Here is a 21,583-nt window from a genome sequence, read left to right on the forward strand (position 1 = left end):
AACTTACAGATGGAGAGATGACCCACAGTCATTATCCCAGACAGCATTCCAATTCTGCAGAAACCAGTACTGACCCAGACAAAGAAACTATTGAAGCCATAGATCTGTGTGCCATTGCTTTATGGAGATACCACATTTTGGATTTCTCTTCTTGTGAAATCTAGAGGTTGTGTTGCAGTTTCAAGAAGAGGGTGGGACTGTAGGAGACAATGACAGTCTTTTAACAGATACAATTTTGGTGTTACACTTTTTAAAAAACTTTTACTGTTTAAGCAATAAATGGTTAGAACTGTTACTTTTTAATGTCATCTTGGAAATACCATCAAATGAAATTTGAAAATAAATAAATAAATAAAAGATGTGTAAGATCTCTGGCAGAAAACTGTAGAAAGTCATCAAGAGAAATTAAAATCTAAATAAGTGCAAAGCTATATCACTTTCATAGATTGGAAACCTCAATTTTGTGATGATCTTATAGCTCACCATACTGATCTGAAGACTTATGGCGTTCTCATCAAAATCCCAAAGACCAAGAATAGCCAAGATACTGTGAAAGAGACTAAGGTAGCCGAACTGATTTTATTGCATAACAATAATAAAACTTCATTCTGATGAAACCGTAGTATTTAAAAGACAATGTGGTATTGGTTCAAAGATGGACAGGAAGACCAGTGGAACAGGATAACCCGCAAACAAATGGATGCATTAGTAGGTATTTATTTAACTAAGAAAAAAAGGTGTCACTGCAAAACTATATGGAAAGGACAATCTTTTTAATAAACAGCGCTGGGAATGGAAAAAAATACAGTTGGAGACACGCATACAATCCCACTTCATACTATTTTTACTTTTTAAATCTTTTAAAATTTTTATTTATTTTTGGCTGTGTTGGGTCTTCGTTGCTGCGCGTGGGTTTTCTCTAGTTGTAACGAGTGGGGGTTACTCTTCATTGCAGTGTGCAGGCTTCTCATTGTGGTGGCTTCTCCTGTTGTGGAGCATGGACTCTAGGTGTGCAGGCTCAGTAGTTGTGGCTCGTGGGCTCTAGAGTGCAGGCTCAGTAGTTGTGGCACATGGGCTTAGTTGCTCAGCGGCATGTGGGATCCTCCCGGACCAGGGATTGAACCCGTGTCTCCTGCGTTGGCATGCAGATTCTTAACCACTGCACCACCAGGGAAGTCCCAATACTGTTTTTTAAATTTCATTTCAGATAGATTATTGACCTGAATGTAAATGTTAAAACAAGAAAGTTTATCTTAAAATATGAGATAGGAGAATATCATCACAGCTTTGGAGCACAGAAAGTTTTCTTAAGTCACAAAAAGCTGTAACTATAAAGGAAAAACTGATAAATTTTGTTATTTTAAAAGTAAAAACTTTTATTCCTCAAAGGACACCATTAAGAGTGAAAAGCATGACAGTAGATGAGAATTTATTTACAACACATGTAACCAGCAGAGGGCTGATGTGTACAATATATAGAAAAACTCCCTCAGATCATTAAGAAAAATGTAGAAAACCCAGTGGGAAAGTGTGCAAACGATTTAAGAAGGCAAAAGATAAATCCAAGTGGCTAATAAACACATGAAAATATGCTCAACTCATTAAAAATCAGGGACTGCAAAATAAAACGACAATAAAATACCACTGTATACTCACCGGAAAGTGATAATACCAAGTGTCGATGAAGGTGTGGAACAGTGGAAACTCATTAAGTGCTGATGGGAGTGTAAATTGGTACAATTTGGAAGACAGTATCTACTGAATTGGAGATATGCCTTCCCTGTGAGTCAACAATTCCGCTGTTAGGTGTATACCCAGAAATGGGTACATGTGCACCAGGAGCCATTACAAGAATGTTCATAACAGCATTATTTATAATAATGAATAATTGGAAACAACTCATATCCATTAACAGTAGAATAAATAAATTATGGTATATCCATATTATGGAAAAATACACAGTTATGAAAGAATGAAGACAGCTGTAACCAACAGTGTAGATGAATCTTATAAACATATTAAAAGGAAAAAGCCAACACTGAAAAATACATATTTTAAGATTCCATTTATATGAAGTTACAAAAAAGCTAAAATTAACTATAGTTTTTAGGAATGATTATTTGGTGAAACTATAAAAGTATGGATGTGATTACCTTAAAAAGGGTGGTGATTTGAAAGGGAGGGATATGTGATAGGAAAAAGTAAAGCACAGAGGGGCTTCCAGGGTTGTTGGCAATGAATTTCTTGATCTAGGTGATAGTTACACAGTTATTTACTTAGTAATAATAATTGATTAAGAGTAACGTATATTTTAAGCACTCTGCTGCATTTGTGGAAGTTTTTTCACCACTTAGAAAAGATTTTCAAATACACGTTTATACAAATTCACGTACAGATATACATGTACATATGTATGATACATGTATGTACATATATGTACGTATATATGCAAACGGTGGTGATAAAGATAGATGTCCTTGGGCAGAATGGTATTGATCAATGTGTGCTGGGCTGTCTGCTTTGGTAGAATGCCTCATTAATCCTTTTTAATAAGGCAATTTAAGCCTCCCACATATATATGTGATTACAGTTAAACTGTGAGAGGAAAGATCTGTAAACTTTAATCCTGACACATTTTAAATCTTCTGAATGCCTTAGATCTTGTTCTTTAGGAAGAAATTTATTTTTCCTCTCATTTGGTGGTTTGGCCAAATAGGAAATTTTCATTGTGACCTTCAGTCAACTTTATGCCAGAGAATGACCTGTACCCTTCCTTGCAATATTTCAAAATAACAGAGTTTTTATCTCTTATTTGTTTTGTCCTCCACTATCTTCACTTGTGTTTTATAACTGTGCGGTGGATTGAATGATACTTTTGAAAACTTGTTTCTGGACTAGCCTTAGCATATCATCCTTGGTTTTCCTTGTATGCAAAGGAGAATGATTCCAACATTTAAACTGGGATTTGTATAATTCAAGTTTTTTTGTATTTTTAAGGCTTTTTCACTGTGGCTTTCAATTCTAGTCGCCACACATTTCTACTTCTGTCATTCTGTAACCAAGGAAACGCCCTACTTTCAGCATGGCACAGTGCAAGTATACCTTTTAAAAGAATATTACAGGTTGAATATTCTGTGTATTCTGAAATAATATGCTAAAGAATATCAGCGATCCTAGTGATAGTAAAAAGCCAAATTTTTGCACATTAAAATTGTCTGAAAGAAAAATTCTTAAGTATGAAAACAGTCTTTGTTTCTTCCAAATAAAAAGCTTGAACTGCCATTGCTGTAGATATGTGCATATACAGCTTAGGGAAACTGAAGACTAAAATAAAATCCAACTAGAAAATAAAATTTAAATTAAAAAATTTATGTGTAGCAAATGTATTTCTGAGGTCAGTTGATCAGCATTTATCTTAAGCAGTATCAAATATACCCAAAATATTTAAGTAGGCCAAGTTAGGTTAAAACACAAAGATGAATGAGGTATATTGGGGGAGACAGATATGGATGCAAATATAAAATCTTCAATGAAGTAAGTTCTATAATGAAAGAATATTTAAGATATTAGTGGTGCAAACAATATCGATTTGATAGGTGCACAGAGTTTGCTGTGAAGATAATTTTTTAAAATATAATTGGTATGTAAATTCTGTCTCTAAAATTCCTTAGTTTGTTAGTTATCCATCAGAAAACTTGAAAGTTATTTGTTTCTTTCAACTTTTATTGTGAAAATTTAAAAACCTATTGAGGGGCTTCCCTGGTGGTGCAGTGGTTAAGAATCTGCCTGCCAATGCAGGGGACACGGGTTCGAGCCCTGGTCCAGGAAGATCCCACATGCTGTGGAGCATCTAAGCCCGTGTGCCACAACTACTGAGCCTGTGCTCTAGAGCCCATGAGCCACAACTACTGAGCCCACGTGCCACAACTACTGAAGCCCACGTGCCTAGAACCCATGCTCCACAGCAAGAGAAGCCACCGCAATGAGAAGCCCACACACCACAACGAAGAGTGGCCCCCGCTCAGCACAACTAGAGAAAGCCTGCACGCAGCAAGGAAGACCCAACGCAGCCAAAGATAAATTAATTAATTAACTAATTTTTTTAAAAAAACCTATTCAGATGTAGAGAGATTGTAGTATAATGAACCACCATGTACCCATCACCCAAGAAAGCTTCAAATTAATGAAAACCTGAAGCCCTTTTTAAAAACATGACTTTTCAAGTTCAGAAAGTTACAAATTAATTAACTGCCCTAGAAAAATAACATCTGTACAAATATGAATCCAAATGTACATACTTGTGATATACTTTGAAATTTACTAATACCTCTTTTTAATACCTTTGTATTCAAACTCCATTAGTGAATGTGTTTTAACTTTATCTAATAGTTATGTGTGTTTTATTTTAAACAGTGTGCAATATTTTATAGTACTGCCTTTTAAATGTGAGCATAATATCTAGAATAACAGTAGAATGATATTACTTCAGAGCTGAGAATCAATTTGTTTAGTTGCTGCCAGACATTGTGAAAAGTGACATCATATCAAATAGAAAATGAAATAAAGCTTTTGTGTATTTAAGCTGCACTGTCAGATACTCCCTTTTGAAACTCAGATCTTCAGAGGTGTGTTATCTAAATCATGCACTTTTTTGGTTTTTTATAATTCTTCACATTAAATTGCTTATACCAGAATTCCTGTTTCATCTCAAGTTTTGGTTATTTTGTTCACATTATTCTTTAGATGCTATTAAGCTGCAGCTGGTTGAAGCAGGCCTGGTAGAATGTCTACTAGAGATTGTTCAGCAGAAAGTGGATAGTGACAAAGAGGAGGATATTGCTGAGCTCAAAACCGCTTCAGATCTAATGGTTTTATTACTTCTTGGAGGTGAGTTGTAATTTATGCCAATGAAAGAATATGACTGTCAGATATTTAAAAATTTATCGTCTCTTTTATAAATACTATATTAGGCATTTTCTCATTTTTCTGTCACATTTAATCCTGTTGATGTGATGATTTTGAAACCTTAAATACATCATGAAGAGAACTAGAGATAATGAACCTGGAAAAGAGGAGCCTTTACTATCTTCCAGTATTTAAAGAGCTGTCATATAGAAGAGACAGCTGTGGCACCAAAGGACTAAAAGCGAGATGGCTCCTTGGGACTTAGACTAGAAAAATTCTAAGCCCTTTTGTCTAGTCTCTGCTAAAAGGTTATTAGAAAAAGAGTCATTACTGGGACTTCCCTGGTGGTGTACTGGTTAAGTATCCGCCTGCCAGTGCAGGGGACACGGGTTCGATCCCTGGTCCGGGAAGATCCCACATGCCATGGAGCAACTAAGCCCATGAGCCACAACTACTGAGCCTGCGCTCTGGAGCCTGCAAGCCACAACTACTGAGCCCACGTGCCACAACTACTGAAGCCCACGCACCTAGAGCCCGTGCTCCACAGCAAGAGAAGCCACCGCAATGAGAAGCCCGCACACCGCAACAAAGAGTAGCCCCCACTCGCCACAACTAGAGAAAGCCCGCGTGCAGCAACAAAGACCCAACGCAGCCAAAAATAAATAAATAAATAAATTTATAAATTTATTTTAAAAAGAGTCATTACTTTTCCCTTTGTGAATTATAGATTGTAAAGTATCAATATGTGATTTCCCAATTGGGTATTCAGTTAAGAATATGGTACTTCTAAGTATTTACCTCTTATCTGTTGCATTTACCTCTAGATGAATCCATGCAGAAATTATTTGAAGGAGGAAAAGGTAATGTGTTTCAAAGGGTACTGTCTTGGATTCCATCAAATAACCACCAGCTACAGCTTGCTGGAGCATTGGCAATTGCAAATTTTGCCAGAAATGGTAAGCATATGAGTTCATCCTTATTAAATCAAACCTTCTGTATTTTTAAATTTTGCTTTGCCATAACGTGTACTAAACCTAAAACAGTTCAGAAGCGTGTGCAGTATCTGTGTGTAATACTACCTTAATTTTTCAGAAATCTGAAATACTAATATTGACTTTCCCAACAAATTACATATTTTATGCAACTCAACTAAGTTCTAATAGTTTAAAGGTCATGAACAGTGATTATGAAGTCTTTCTTTTGAGTACTCTGTACTTCAGAGATGAATAAACTTGAGTCCCATTCTAATAAACATCTGATCTGGGAGGATATACTCTTTTGCCTGGTGATTTTATTTTGGATTTAATAATCTGAGTATTCATTATTGTGCCTCATTTATACTCTTAACGCCTATAAAACTTAAGCATGGGTAGTCCTCTGGTTTAGGATAGAATATTTACTTAAATAGTATTTCAGAGGCACCAGACCTCCATGTATATTTCTGAAGTCTGACACTTTTGCTATTCCCTCTAGAAACTTATACTGTGTCTAGGAAATATGAGTTATTTTTGTTTTTAATTTGATTTTATTTGAGTATTAACTGTTTTTATAGCATGTTATAATAGATGACTTATTCCATTTTTCCTTCCTTCTTTTGGGGACCATCATTAACTCCTTAATGATGAAATTAAGACTGGCAAAATATTGATAATTATTGAAGCTAAATGGGGGGTAAATAGTAGTTCATTATAATATTCTCTCTGCTTTATAAATGTTTCAGAAATTCTGTCTTTAAAAAATAATTTAAATATCAGCCATGATGACAAAATGTAGAGTACTGTCACTGTAACATTCGCAGAACGCTGGCATACTTCACTATAAATGGAAACTATTGGAGGACATTTTAAGCATGTGGTTTCTACTTACTCATCTTCTGATATATTATCAGGAACTCAGCTAGAGATTTTTTGGCCAGTTTTTAAAATTTTATCTATTTTAAGAATGTTATAATCAGACCTCTCACTCAGTAAACAAACCAAAAAATCTGTAAATCTGATGTGAGAAGGAGATGGAATTCATTTTATTTTCCTATAGCTCCATTTTCCCTAATGTAGATAATGGGCAGGCATCAGTTTTACAAAATATTTATAGATATTTGTAAAGAGGGAAAAAAAATGTTTTTTGTTGTTATTTAGATGGAAATTGTATCCATATGGTAGACAATGGAATTGTAGAAAAACTTATGGATTTACTGGACAGACATGTAGAAGATGGAAACGTAACTGTGCAGCACGCGGCACTAAGTGCCCTCCGAAACCTAGCCATTCCAGGTAAGACTTAAGAACGGGAGCCAATGAGATTTATTCTAAAAGTCATCTATGAGATGGGGTGCTTTGAGACAGTTGTATCAGTAGCCTTTTTATTAGCTCAAATGCTTTTATCTCGTTCTCAGTGCAGTCCAATATTTTAACCTATTATTTAAATGAAATTCGTGGTTTCAATCATAGAAACTGCTCTGAAACAACATCAAAGTCAAGGTCAATAGCTCAAAAAGCAATAGTGCCTACTATACAGCACAGGGAACTCTACTCAATATTCTGTACTGACCTCTACGGGAAAAGAATCTAAAAGAGAGTGGATATACGTATATGTACAACTGATTCACTTTTCTGTAAGCAGAAACTAACACAACATTGTAAATCAACCATACTCCAATAAAAATTAATTTAAAAAAAAAAAGAATGGGAGCCAACTGTGTAAGAGATAAAATCTGTCATTTTGGGAAGATATTTATGTGATTTGTGGACCTGCCCTGACCAAGAAAAGAAAAATAGTCTTCAGATTGCTTACATTTTTCTTACTAATAAATGGAGATAATATGTTAAAGAAGTTTTCTGAGACTATACAAGCATAACCTTCCTTTTTCAGATTATTCAAATATCCTATTACTTTTTGTGAACTCCTAGATGTTCATCATATTGTATAGTTAAGATTTTTTAAGCATCTTCAGCTGAGGTAAGATAATGGTATCAATTAACAGAATCCCTTAAAGAATGACTTTTAAGAATTTTTTTTCCCTATGAGCAGACGTACAATTTTTTAAAATAGCCTTAATGTGCCTTTTTGGATTACAAGGCTTTTGAAATCACATTATCATGGGAACTAATACAGGATATAGTTGAAACTATCCTTTTATTTTACTTTCTAAAGGTAAATTTCTGATTAGGTAAAATAGTATAACTATATGAGAATGCAATCTATATAAAATCAATTTGGCTCATGTAGCAGATTAGTATTGTTTATTAATGTCTATAATATCTATATTAACACAGTTGGGTCAAGGACAGAGGTAAAAAGAAATATTAAGGTTGAGGAATTGTGCTTTTCATAAATAAGAAGGCAACATTGTCAGATTTCCTTTACAAATTATTAGTTTGTGATTAGATTTTAAAAGGAAGTAAGTGTGATTTTGTATGTTGTGCTCCTGTAGACAAATAGGATACTTATCCCGTAGCCCTCCCATTCCCAATCCCATTCTTAAAATTAACAGAAAAGTAACGATGTTGTTTTTAAGTAGAAAAATATAACATGGGGCCTTAAGATAATAAGACACTCAAAAAATGTATATTGAATTGAATGATTATCATCAAAAATGCTAACATCATTTTAACAAGTCTTTTTTTTCTCTCTCTCTCTAGTTGTAAATAAAGCAAAGATGTTATCAGCTGGCGTCACAGAGGCAGTTTTGAAATTTCTTAAATCTGAAATGCCCCCGGTTCAGTTCAAACTTCTGGGAACATTAAGAATGTTAATAGATGCACAAGGTAAGAGAAATGCTTTCTCAAGGTGCATTTTTGGTATAATAGTCTTAATGTGCCTCTAGTGGAAAAAGGACCTGTTTTTAGCTTTCAGAATTATGTAATCATAAAGATAAGTAGCAAATAAAAGGCAAAAAGAGATTGGTTTTGGAACCCCATTCATTAATTTCCATGATTGTTATAATTGACTTTAAATGGAAATTATATTGCATTTCTCTTTATTAGTACATATAATCTGATTTTAGGTTGATTTATTAGTGGTTCTTGAGGGGTTTTTATGTTTTGGCATTTTCTATACCCTTTTTTACCTTGTAAAATTATCAAGTTTCAATACAGTGACAGTCAAAAATTTTTTAAATTTGTTTTGCAAACAGGGAGATCATTTTTCTGTTTATAGAAACAATAATGAAAACCAATCCTTGGAATGAGTTATATTTATTTACTTATTTCTAAATTCTAAACCTTCTCTATATTGATTCCTTAGAGTACTGCTAAAAATTCTTCGGTACAGTTTTCCAGAGTACTAACAGACTTCCAGGCTGAACCAAAAGAGTATAAAGTTGTTTATTTTGTTTTTGTATAAAAGTCCACAACTGAATAGAAAACCTCAATAGTCCATCAGATACGGAATATTTGCAGTTCTTGCTTTAATGAAATTGTTGTGTTCTGTTTTTAGACCTGTAATTTTCCTTCACACTCTTACATCTTTACCAATTATTTCAGTTGATTGCCTATCAGTGATTCATTCCTTTGTGGTTTGCCTTCTTTCCTATAGCAGAAGCTGCTGAACAACTGGGAAAGAACGTTAAATTAGTGGAGCGTTTGGTGGAATGGTGTGAAGCCAAAGATCACGCTGGTGTGATGGGGGAGTCAAACAGACTGCTCTCTGCCCTCATACGACACAGTAAATCAAAAGTAAGTCCCGGAGGAAACCGTTCATTTATTTATGAAACAGATTAAAAGAAGATGGCAAGAGAAAAAGCTTAAAAGTAAAGGTATTCCTTGACTTGTGTAAATCTCCTTCATATAAATAATTGACTTCACCATAGTAACTATTCCAGCTGGTTGGCCACAGGAAGGTTCCTCCCCATCAGATGCTACCTCTTGGCATCTTTGCCTGGAGCAAAAGCAGCTGTTAACTTGGACCTTCCTATTACCTGTCTCACCTATAGCAGCCTAAAATCCCATCCATTTTCACTGACACCAGTACAGGACTAAGTATATTGTTGACAAGATGGAAAGTATCAAGAAAGTATAGCAAAATGAACTCCTGTGGTAGTCCTTTTACCTCTTCATCATAACTGCTCTGTCAGGCCCATTTGTTCATTTAACAGTCAACATTTTGGTACTTACAGTGTAACTATTATAAAATATAGTATGACTTTCAAGAATTAACTGTCCAGTGGGAGGGCAGATATAAAAACAGCATTAAAGCCACATACTCCAATTCAGATATAACTTAGAAGACAGAGAGACCAACTGTCTGGGCATCACAGAAGGGGTCATGTTTTAGATGTTAACTAGGAATCTCTCAAGAGGAGAGTGGGAAGACAAAGCATAGAAAGGCCTCCAAGCAAAGACAACAATGTGTCAACAGCACAGAGATCTAAAACAACATAGTCTGAGAGGAAAACTGCAAGTAAAGCAGTATTGCTGGAGCACAGTGTGTAAAGACAGTGACCAGAGAGGAAGAGAAGAGGGGATCAAGATGAATTACGTGCCAGGTTAAGGCATATGAATTTATTCTATAGAGAATTAGGAAGCTCCCAAAGGATTTTAAGCAGCAGGGTGCCATTATTTGGTTTTCATTAGAAAGATGACTCTAGGGCTTACTAAGGGCAAGGAAAACAAAGTTTTTCAAAAATATACATGTGAGATGATAAAGGCCTGAATTAAGGTTTTGGGTTAAGCAATTTGAAATTGCTGGTATTCAACCATTTTGACACAAAGAAACAAATATCATATGGTTCAACCTAATAGAAGCAGTGAGTATGGAAAAGAAGGATTTGAGAAAGATATGAGTGGCAGAATTGACAGAATTCAAAAGTGGGGCCCAAGGAGAAGGAGGTTTTAGAGAGAATTCCAAGTTTGGGGCTTAGCACCAGGTGGGGTAATCATGCCATTCATCAAAATAAGAGACTATGGGAAGAACTGACATTCCCTAACTTGCTTACTGCCAAATCACTCTTCTATCCTTTTCAGAGTCTTTACCTAATTCTTTGCTCCATTCCATGAGAATTCTTACCCGTGGTTTCATTTAGGCAAACCATAATTCTGTTAACTAGATTACAACAAACAGACATGTTTTGGCATCTGAATTTGGAACTCTTAGATAAATTCCTGTTACGTGTGGTGGTTAGGCCAACGAAGACTTGATTAATCCATAATATACCTTAAGTTCACTAACAACTAACAGAAGTGTATAACCAAACCATTAGTGGACACAAAAATGTGTCCACAGGAAGATACGTTCCATCATCTTAAATAACCAAATCTTGGAACCAAAGCTATTCAAATGCTGTAATGTTGAGATCTGAGGGTTTTGAGGCTTTTCTGTGGGTTTCATTATCACAGATTCCCCTTCCCTTATCTAATACCATACTCCCTCCCCCCAAAAGTTTTCAAATAAAATACCCATCAAGCATCCATCACCATGTAGGTTCTTTGAAAAGACTTATGAGAAATATGGGATGGTACCTTTCTAGATGTGTGTGTGTGTGTAATAAACAATTTGAAATGATATGGGATTGCAACTTTATAGTTACATTTTAACTTTTTTACAATTCAGTACCAGATAGGCTACTTTTTGCTTTACATATGTTTCCTACAATTGAGATTATACTGCTGCTAAGAGGCAATAGGAACCTTGATTCATAGATGTTAATGATTAGAATACAAGGTGTGTTATTTGAGCTCTGGATTAGAATTATTAATTTAAATTATTTTTAAATTTAACAAACATTAAAGGAATAGATGATTCTGTTTGAACAGCATTTCTCAAAATATGTTCTATCGAATAATAACCCCAAGAAATGTTCCAAGAAAAAGGGTTTCATGGTCAGAGTAGTTAGGATAATAGTGCATTCCCTTTACTTGCCTTTAGAATTCTGTAGAAGCTCTAAAGAAACTTCCTTAACTTTAGCTATTTAACTGTGGGTCTTTTTTGCAAGAGGCATCTATTAACATTCCACTGGACATACTTTGGAAAATGCTGCTCTGGAGTAAGCTTTTAAAATAATTAAACACTAGGTACAAATTTGTTACATTCCTGTATATCCTTAACCAACTGTTGTGAATCACAGCTCTGTCCTTATGTTATTCTTTTTTTTTTTAAATTGAAGGCAAGCTTTTTTTTTTTTTTAATTTATTTTATTTGTTTATTTTTGGCTGTGTTGGGTCTTTGTTTCTGTGCGAGGGCTTTCTCTAGTTGTGGCAAGCGGGGGCCACTCTTCATCGCGGTGTGCGGGCCTCTCACCACCGCGGCTTCACTTGTTGAGGACCACAGGCTCCAGACGCGCAGGCTCAGTAGTTGTGGCTCACGGGCCCAGCTGCTCTGCGGCATGTGGGATCTTCCCAGACCAGGGCTCGAACCCGTGTCCCCTGCATTGGCAGGCAGACTCTCAACCACTGCGCCACCAGGGAAGCCCATGTCCTTATGTTATTCTTAAACTTTGAATATTCTACTCCTTTTAAAGTCACCCTGAATTCTACCTTAGAGTCCAGTCCTCCAAAAGTTTGCACTGATTCATGGTGTTTCATGCTGGCTTAGGCCTTTCAGCCATATATGGTGTATCCTTGTGCTTATGCCAATAGGTAAAATTACATCTTCCCTCTAAAGAGTGCCCTAGGCTAGTACTCCTAACCAGCTAGCTGGACCTTCTGGCTGCAGAGATCAAAAACAGAGAAAGAAATATAGTTTGCCTCTACAATAGGAATATAAAAATTCCCTCTTATCAAAGTAGGCACTTTTCTTTAACCTGTAAGAGTAAAACATTCTTCATCAGTATCAAGCTAAAAACTTGTTTAAACAAATGTACTTAGTCATTTGCTTATTCATCCAACATTTACTTAAACCTATACTGAGAGCTTTGATGATACAATATTAAAAAAAGAAATTTGTTGGTAGGTGATTCAGTAGCTACACCAGCCTACAGTCTTATAAATCGATTATCTCAAATTCAAGCCTATCTCAAACCATTCCATTGTAACAACATTGTTATACAATTTTCAACAGAGTCTTTAGCTGGATTTATCTCAACAGTTAAGAGCAAACTGACCATAAATGCTAAATATGTGAGCCTGTTAACATAGATAATTTGCCTTAGTTATATATGTACCAAAATTTAGCTTTCCATAAGAAAACTCCTTGAAAAATAGTATTAAGAAATAAAATATTGTTTCAAACTTTGTAAAGCATTATAAAATATTTCCAAAATTCTTAAGGACTCTCCAGAAACATCTAAGGTTTAGAAGGATTACCCAGAGAAAATGTCTCATTATGTATATCTACAGTTTACTTATTATAAATGAAAAGGTTTCAGAGAGGTTAAAATAATCTCTGGATTAATTTTAGAAGTGTATTGGTTAAAATTATTTTTAATTCTCCAGATGAACCTTCTTGCTCTCTGGAGTGGTGCTAATATTCTTTTTTTTTTTTAATCTTGAAGTTAAAAATATAACTTTAAAATACATTGATAGAGCCCCTTCAAATCACATTAAATGACTGCCTCTGCTTGGCATTATGATGAATTCAGTGTGTATGCTTTTCCATAGACTACAAATGGTTAAAAACAAGACCTAGTAGTCAAACTGCCTGGATTGAATCTTGGCTTTTTACCATTTAATCACTGTCTGATTTGGGGCAAATTCCATAACTTAATCTAAGCTTCAGTTTCTTCATCTATAAACTGGAGATAATATCTAGCTCGTGGGATTTTCTGTGAGGATAAAAATAAGCTACTATCTGTAAGTTACCCAGTGTATGAGTGTTGTCCAGTGTATAGGCGTTTCTCCATACAGGGTAGCTGTCAGTAGTAATAATCCTCTTTTGTCATATGACACAAGTACAATGCTTCATTTATCTTTTATCCCCCATTCTGTAGAGTAGCAACTCAGTAAGCATTTACTGAAGTAGGAGGAGAGAGGGCAGGCACTTTAAAGGACAGTACTCTCAGATATTTGTTCCAGAAAAGTGAGATGGAAAAGAAGCTACGCTTTGATTTAAGGGGTCGGGGCGGGGGGGTGGTGATTTTTGGTATTTCTGATGTGCAAATTTTCTTCATTCACATTCATTCCTTTCCCTTCTTTCTACTACAGTGGGCTTTTGAGGGTGAATCACAAAAGAGAGGATGAAATGACAGTCCAGGAACCTTCCTAGGTGACTGCATATGTATCTTGTGAATCTCTTTTGATCTTTTTTACTCAACAAGCTCCTTTGTGATTTTTATAAAATTCTTTACTAATTTTAAGAATTCTGTATCAGTTTCAAATAAACTGCCTCTGAGTAAGCAGTATAAAGCAGTATATAGTCGTCCTCATCCCTTGGTATCTGAGGGGGAGTGGGCACCCTCTCAGATACCAAAATCTGTGAATGCTCAAGTCCCTTATATAAAAATGGCATAGTATTTCCATCTAACCTACGCACATCCCCCTTATACTTTAAATCATCTCTAAATTACTTATAATACCTAATACGATATAAATGCTAGTAGATAGTTGTAAATACAGTGTAAATACTAAATAGTTGCCAGCGCACAGCAAATTCAAGTTCTGCTTTTTGAAACTTTATGACAATTTTTTCCCCAAATATTTTCAATACATGGTTGGTTAAATCCATGGATGCAGAACCTGAAGATACAGAGGGCTGACTATATTGGGAGGCTTTCTTTTCATTAGAAAAGGCTTTAAAAGATAGTTTCTCACTTTCTAAAAAAGTTGTGAAAAGACATTAAATGCTAGAACACAACTGCTGTAAAAACTCAGAACTTAGACTCTGTTGATTTAGAATGTTTGTTTGCTCACTAAACAATTTTGGATTCAAAGCAAAGATACTGTCTATAAATAGTTTTCTTAAAAATTTACGTAAGGTAGAAGCATAAAGGAAACCCTTTTTCCAATATTTTAGCAAATTAATTTGAAAATATTTCTAATTACAGTTTTGTACCATTGAAGCTAACTTGGACAGGCTACTTAAAATATTCAGTGCTTACTTCAAATTACTAAAAATAGTGAAAAGTAGTAAAATTACTTTTAAAATATTTTATAATTGAGGCTTTCTACTAAATCATATTGAATCCAACAAAACCCTGAGATGAAGACAAAAATGAGTACTAGAAATAAACGTAGCCATTTCTTTCCATCTAGCCTTTGCTGTATACTTTTATGTGTGCTCTTCATGTAATAACTTTGTAACTATAACAAAAAGCTATGAGATATACACTTACACTGTCTCAGTGTTACAGGTGAAGTCTCTGAGATGCAGAGAGAGTCAGCAGTTTGCTCAAAGTCAGTGGGATTTACTGAGTCTGGAGCCTACAGCCCCTCTGCCGCTGGAGAGGACCGAGCTGTGGGCACCGTGAGAAATGAGGGAGACAGAATTTTGATTTAAGTTCTGCTCAAGTCCTTTTGTATGTAATCTAGTGTTGTTAGATCCAACAAAGGTTTTAAAAGGCTGCATACATACATGTATACATGCACACATACATACGTAAAAAGCTTCACCTGATGCATCTGAAAAAACTACCTGGTGTTATAATAAAAATTTGAAAGGAAGAACTTTTTACATTATTATTATTCCAAGATTTATTCTCTTTTGTTGATCTCGTGGTAAGTCTTCATTTGGGGCAATGGCACTTTTATTTCTTTGACTTTGTTAGCTTCTGGGACTTCTATTCCTTGATATGAACTGCAGTGGTCTTTTTCGCTTAGGTAATTTAAGTTGTCATCTTTTGATGAATTTATTTAAAGCTAAAAGCTTTTTCTCTTCTGTGAAGAAAAAGAAATTATGGTTAAATGTAATGATTCATAGGGACACTGTCAGAAAACCACTCAACAGTGAATTGACTGATGGTAACGCGGTTTTTTTATGTTTAAAATTAAAGTTTATAATTCTGTGATATTAATTTATTGTAGGATGTAATTAAAACCATTGTACAAAGTGGTGGCATCAAGCATCTAGTTACCATGGCAACTAGTGAACATGTAATAATGCAGAATGAAGCCCTTGTTGCTTTGGCACTAATAGCAGCTTTAGAATTGGGTAAGTACCCCAGTGACAAACTTTTCTCCTATTTTTATCTTGGATGAAAGGAAGCACAGGAGTGGAATAGAAGTCAGACAGAACCTTGACTAGAAGCATTTTGCCAGTGTGTTTCTGTACCCGTCTGGATCTGAGTATATGTAAAATCATATTCTATAGATTGTCACCATAGCTGTCCCCTTTGGTTGTTCTTTTGGTAACATTTTTAGGGTAATGCTTTAAGGTTAGTTTGACTCTTAAATGATACCTCAAAGTTTAGGCACTTAGGGAATACAGAAAACATTTCCAGCAGACCTCATGGAGAAGTGAAACAATACTTAGAATACAACAACAAGTTTAGGGTTTGCTACTCTTCCAGACACCCAGACCTTCTCTTCCATCTCTACTACTGATTCTCTCTTACTAACCTCCTCCTCTCTATCACCATGGTTTCTGTTGCTTTACAGCATTGCCTTCATTCTAAATTCTCACCTTTTATGTCACTCTTCTGTGTATTTACATTCAGAATTCCCCCAAAGCAGAGTCTAAATGATTCAGGTAGTTTCTCTCTAGCAGTAGCGTTCCTGTTACTCAGAATTCTTCAGGAGAAGCTAGCTCATAGGCATCTAGTTTATGGGTAGCAACTTTGTCTCCAGAACCAAGCTCTGATACGCAGTCAGCTGGGGACAATCACAGTCACATGGCCTGTGGTAAGGCCTGAGGTTGCCTTACATAAAGGAGGACTATAGACTTAGTAGGCATGTCCTGTTCGGTTCAAAGCCGTTCGGGTAAATACTGTTAATTGATCACCTCAGTTCCCAGTGATGATTTTTGTCCATAATTCTCACCCTGGGGCAAGTGGACCCACCAGGCCTTATCCCAGGAAGGAGAAGCCAAAAGATAAACATGGTATATCTCCTTCAGTGTCAGATTGACTCAGATTTCAGGTACGAGAGATTTGAATTTTTGTCCTCTTAAGGGGTTATAAACTTTAAAACAATTTATAATTTTTTAAAAATCAGGTAAAAGTAGGATGTAAAATTTTCTTGAATTTTAAAGATAGAAAACGTCAAGAAAATACATGTGGCTTTGGTCACTAACTTAGGTTAAAGATGCTGTGATTTCCTCCATGGTTTGGTTAGATGATGTGAGTCTGTCCAGAGGTCCAGACACCTTTAAGAGGGGAAGCTATGATGAAGAGGTGAGAGTTGGTGAGGACATTGAATACCAAACGGGGTTCATGGCTTGATTTTTAAAAATGGCTTAAAGTGATTGATAGAGCAATTTCAGAGTATCCTTGACTTCCTTTCCTGGGGTGAATCTGGTCTTGTGCCCTTCATAACTAGTATCTTCTAAATAGGCTTTAATTTTGTCTGCTTCCTGATAGCTGAGCATTTGCCTGAGTCTGTTTACCTTACCACAGATGGCAAATAAGCACATAAAGATGTTAGGATATAAAATGACAAAACATAATCATATTTGTTGTTGGCTGTTGTCACCTAGTGTTTCCTAGGCTCCTTGAGCCTAAGATTTAAAAATAAGGTCATACTACCTTTTTAATATACAATACACTTTGAAAACCATATTTTTCCAAACTTGTATCCTTATAGGCTTTTAGATATTATTAAGGAATTATTATAAAAGTTTTGTATGATAATAGTATTAAAGCAACATTTTAAGAGTCCTTATCCTTTTTTTTTTTTTGATAATTGTAGATTCACAAGCAGTTGTAGGAAATAATACAGAAAGATCCCTTGTACACTTTGCCCAGTTTTGCCCAGTGGTAACATTTTGCAAAACTAGTGTAACATCCCAACCACTGATACAATGTACCTATCTTATTCAGACTTCCCCAGTTTTACTTGTACTCACTTGTGTGTATGTTATATTCAGTTTATCACCTGTGTAGGTGTCTCTGAGCAGTTCTAATACCACAAGGATTCTCCATTTATAACCACATTCACCTACCTCCTACGCTGCTCCTAATCCCTGGAAACCACTAATCTTCCCTTCATTTCTAAAATTTTTTTCATTTCAAAAATATATAAATGGAATCATATAGTATGTGACCTTATGGAATCGGCTTCTTTTGCTCAGCATAAATCCCTAAAGAGTCATTGATTTGTGTGTCAATAGTTCATTCCTTCTCATTCCTGAATAGTATTTTGTGATATGTATGTACCACAGTTTGTTTAACCATTCACGTATTGAAGGACATCTGGGCTGATTCCACTTTGGGATTTTTAAAAATAAGGCTACAGTGAACATTCCATGTATAGGATTTTATGTAAACATAAATTTTCATTTTTCTAGATAAATGCCTAGGAGTTACTAGATAACTCCTGGGTTGTATGGTAACTGCATGATTGATATTTAGAGACACTGACAGACTGTTTTTCAGAGTGGCTATACCATTTTACATTCCCGCCAGCACTGCATAAGTGATCTAATTTGCTCTGTACTGTCACCAGCGTTTAGTATTGTCCCTGTTTTTTTCTTTTATTTTAGTCAATCTGATAGATATATAGTGATATCTCATGTAGTTTTAATTTCCGTTTTTCTAATAACTACTGATGATGAACATCTTTATGTGCTTATTTGCCATCTGTATTTATTCCTTGGTGAAATGCCTATTTAGATCTTTGCCCATTTTCTAACTACTGAGTTTTGAGGATTATTTATATTCTGAAAGTCCTGTAGTTTTACATTTAACTCTGTGATCCTTTTTGTATTAATATCTGTATAAGATGTGAGGTTTAGGTCAGGGTTTCTTTTTTTTTTTTTTTTTTTGCCTATGGATGTAATTGCTCCAGCACCATTTATTGAAAAGGCTGTCTTTCCTCAACTGAATTGATTTTGTACCTTTGTCAAAAATCAGTTGTGCTTATGTGTGTGGGTCTACTTCTAGGGTCTTCTTTCAGTTCCTCTGACCTATGTGTCTGTCTCTCCACCAACACCACACTGTCTTGATAACTGTAGCTATACAGTGACCTTCATATCAGGTAGAGGAATTCCTCCCACTTTATTCTTCTTTATCAAGATTGTTTACCTCTTCTAGGGCCTGTCACTTTCCATATAAATTTTAGTATAAGCTTATCTATTTCCTATGGAGAATCATCTTGGGATTTTGATAGGAATTGCAGAGTCCGATTCTCTTAAAGATACATGCTGAAATAACCTGTGGAGGAAATTATGTGATTATAGGATTTGCTCCAAAATTATTTGGGATGGGTTAGAATAAGTGGATAAGACTAGAGACAGAAGATACACAGTTGGCCATGATCATTTTTGAAGATGGTGATAGTACATAGTGTATCATACTATCTTTTCTGCTTTTGTATGTTTAACAGTTTTCATAATAAAGGTTTTTAATTGCCTCATGTTTAAAGGAATGTTTTAATATTGAATTTTAAGCCTAAACTCCTGAAATATCTACTGAAGTTTAGATCTAAATACCCTTTTAACAAGGTCTAAATTTAATATTGTATATCTATGTCATTATTATTTATCAGTCCCTTTTGAAAGGTTTCACATTATCAGTTTCTAGAAAGGGAAGTAGTATTTAGCCAGATTGTACCAGGTTCATACCCAGTGAATATAACTGATACTTCGTTTCATGTTCCAGGCACTGCTGAGAAAGATCTAGAAAGTGCTAAACTTGTACAGATTTTACACACACTGCTAGCAGATGAGAGAAGTGCTCCTGAAATCAAATATAATTCCATGGTCCTGATCTGTGCTCTCATGGGATCTGGTACGTATTTCTTCTGTCATTTGATATTCATCAACATATGGTTGACATTAAATATAAAATAATAGTAAATGGTGGCTTTGGGTTTTAAAACATTAGAAATTATTTTATGGAAGATACAGGATTACTTTTACATTGCAAATACTCCCAAAAAATTCTTAGTAATGAAAAGTATTATATAGCAAATATAGGCAAAAGTCAATGTTAAAAAATTAATACCTTTATGTTTCATTAACCCTAAAATATTTTATATAAAGAACAAATTCTGATTTTGTATACCATGATATTAGCTAAGGAGTTTGTTCAAGAAATCATTGGCATATCTTGTTATACATTTCATGGACCACTTGAAAAGAACATGTATCCTGCTGTTATCGAGTGGTGAGTTCTATAAATGTCAATTAGATGTTTTTGTTTGGTAATGGTGTTTCTGTATTCTTGCTGATTTTCTACTCGGTCTGTCAATTTTTGAGAGAGGGGTATTGAAGTCTCCAGCTCTTATTGTTGATTTGTCTGTATCTCCCTTCAGTTCTATCAGGTTTTGCTTCATATATTTTGCAGCTCAGTTGGTAGGTGCATACACCCTTCCTAGTGGATTTACCTTTCTATCGTTATGTAATGTTTGTCTCTGTCTCTGGTAGTTTTCTTTGCTCTGAAGTCTACTTTATCTGATATTAATATAGCTACTCCTACTTTCTTTTGAATAACATTCACATGATCTTTTTCTACCCTTTCAGATTCAATCTGTGGTATCTTGTATTTGAAGTGTAGGCAGCATATTGTTGGGTCATGTTTTTTAATCCACTCTGTCATCCCCCCACCTTTTTTATTCATGCTTAAAGATTACATAATTCCATCCACAAAGTTGGTTATCATTATTATTACTACCATTTGTTAGACAAGGAAACCAAGACTGTGAAGGAAGTAAGCAGGGACATTGCAGTGGTGCTGGGTGAGGAGTGGTGAACATCAATTGTCCTGTCTGGTTAGTGACAGGCACTTTCAAGGTGATGGTAACAACCAAAATGATGGGCAGTAGAGGGGGTGGGTGTCGGGAAAGCACCTCTGGTCGTGAGCCTTGATGGGCAGAGTTGGGTTTCTAGGTGGACTTTTTTGTGCACACACCAAGGGTGGATATGTCTCCTGGGGCAGGCTCACCTTATCCAAGTACAAAACCGGAATGGTAGTTTACTTATATATAATGAGAAGTATGCCTGCCACTGATCTCAGAACACCCCAAGTGCACATGTCTGGCTCATTGACTCCTTCAGGGCAGACAGGCATCAAGGGTTGCTTGATGAGCTTTGATCTGAACGAGGAGAATTAAATGAATGGGCTGTGTAATGGCATCAGGTCAAAGTGGTTTGATGCATCTGTCTCTGCAGCTGCATCAGCTTTGCTAAAGGAACTGGAAGCATGGAATTCCTTGGCTTGAGGCTCCATCTTTTTGGATGTTGCTGGCATGGCTCTGTCTGCATTGCCCACAGTAGTGTTTTCTGTTCTATGCTGCTGTACTGACGAATGCCCCAGTAACCTCTGCTTTGCTTGCATTCTTTGAGGTAATTGTTGATACCTTCCACAAATCCTGCTTGGGCAAACCCTCAAATGTTCTCCTTTACAAAGAGTTCATCCATTCTCATTTTGACCAATAAATAAATGGTCAAGACACTCTTGTGTTAAGTCTTTAGTTAAGGAAGTATTTCCTTTGGTTATTTTCTGAATTTTTCCAGGGCCAGTATTTTTAGTGATGCACTGTTAGAGAAAAATAGAAATATTATTTGGGTAACTGGTAAGATTTTTGTTTTTTTTAACTGTAATATGATACCCAAGTCGGAGAGCAGTGGGAAACAAAAAGTTTGTGTGTTGTTTAATCAGTAAGCAAAAATCATTTACTATTTGTTTGGGTTTTTTATTATTATTGCAATTTTTAAT

At 35.4% G+C, this 21,583-nt stretch overlaps 1 protein-coding gene across 9 annotated transcripts in view; it reads left to right on the top strand.

Moving 5' to 3' along the window:
• The window catches only part of RAP1GDS1 (Rap1 GTPase-GDP dissociation stimulator 1), a 161,866-nt gene that overhangs the window by 132,240 nt on the left and 8,043 nt on the right, over window positions 1-21,583 (top strand). For 7 of the 9 annotated variants that reach the window (XM_082391690.1, XM_082391691.1, XM_082391694.1 and 4 more), the window contains 7 exons: window positions 4,744-4,887; window positions 5,730-5,861; window positions 7,041-7,175; window positions 8,544-8,669; window positions 9,439-9,578; window positions 15,795-15,921; window positions 19,526-19,654. In XM_082391690.1, coding sequence (XP_082247816.1) covers window positions 4,744-4,887; window positions 5,730-5,861; window positions 7,041-7,175; window positions 8,544-8,669; window positions 9,439-9,578; window positions 15,795-15,921; window positions 19,526-19,654 — 933 coding nt within the window. The remainder of the gene's footprint in view (window positions 1-4,743; window positions 4,888-5,729; window positions 5,862-7,040; window positions 7,176-8,543; window positions 8,670-9,438; window positions 9,579-15,794; window positions 15,922-19,525; window positions 19,655-21,583) is intronic. The other 2 variants (XM_082391689.1, XM_082391693.1) reach the window with 1 other exon arrangement.

This window comes from Balaenoptera borealis, assembly GCF_965194805.1.
Source record: "Balaenoptera borealis genome assembly, chromosome: 4".
In the NCBI taxonomy this organism is placed as follows: Eukaryota; Metazoa; Chordata; class Mammalia; order Artiodactyla; family Balaenopteridae; genus Balaenoptera; species Balaenoptera borealis.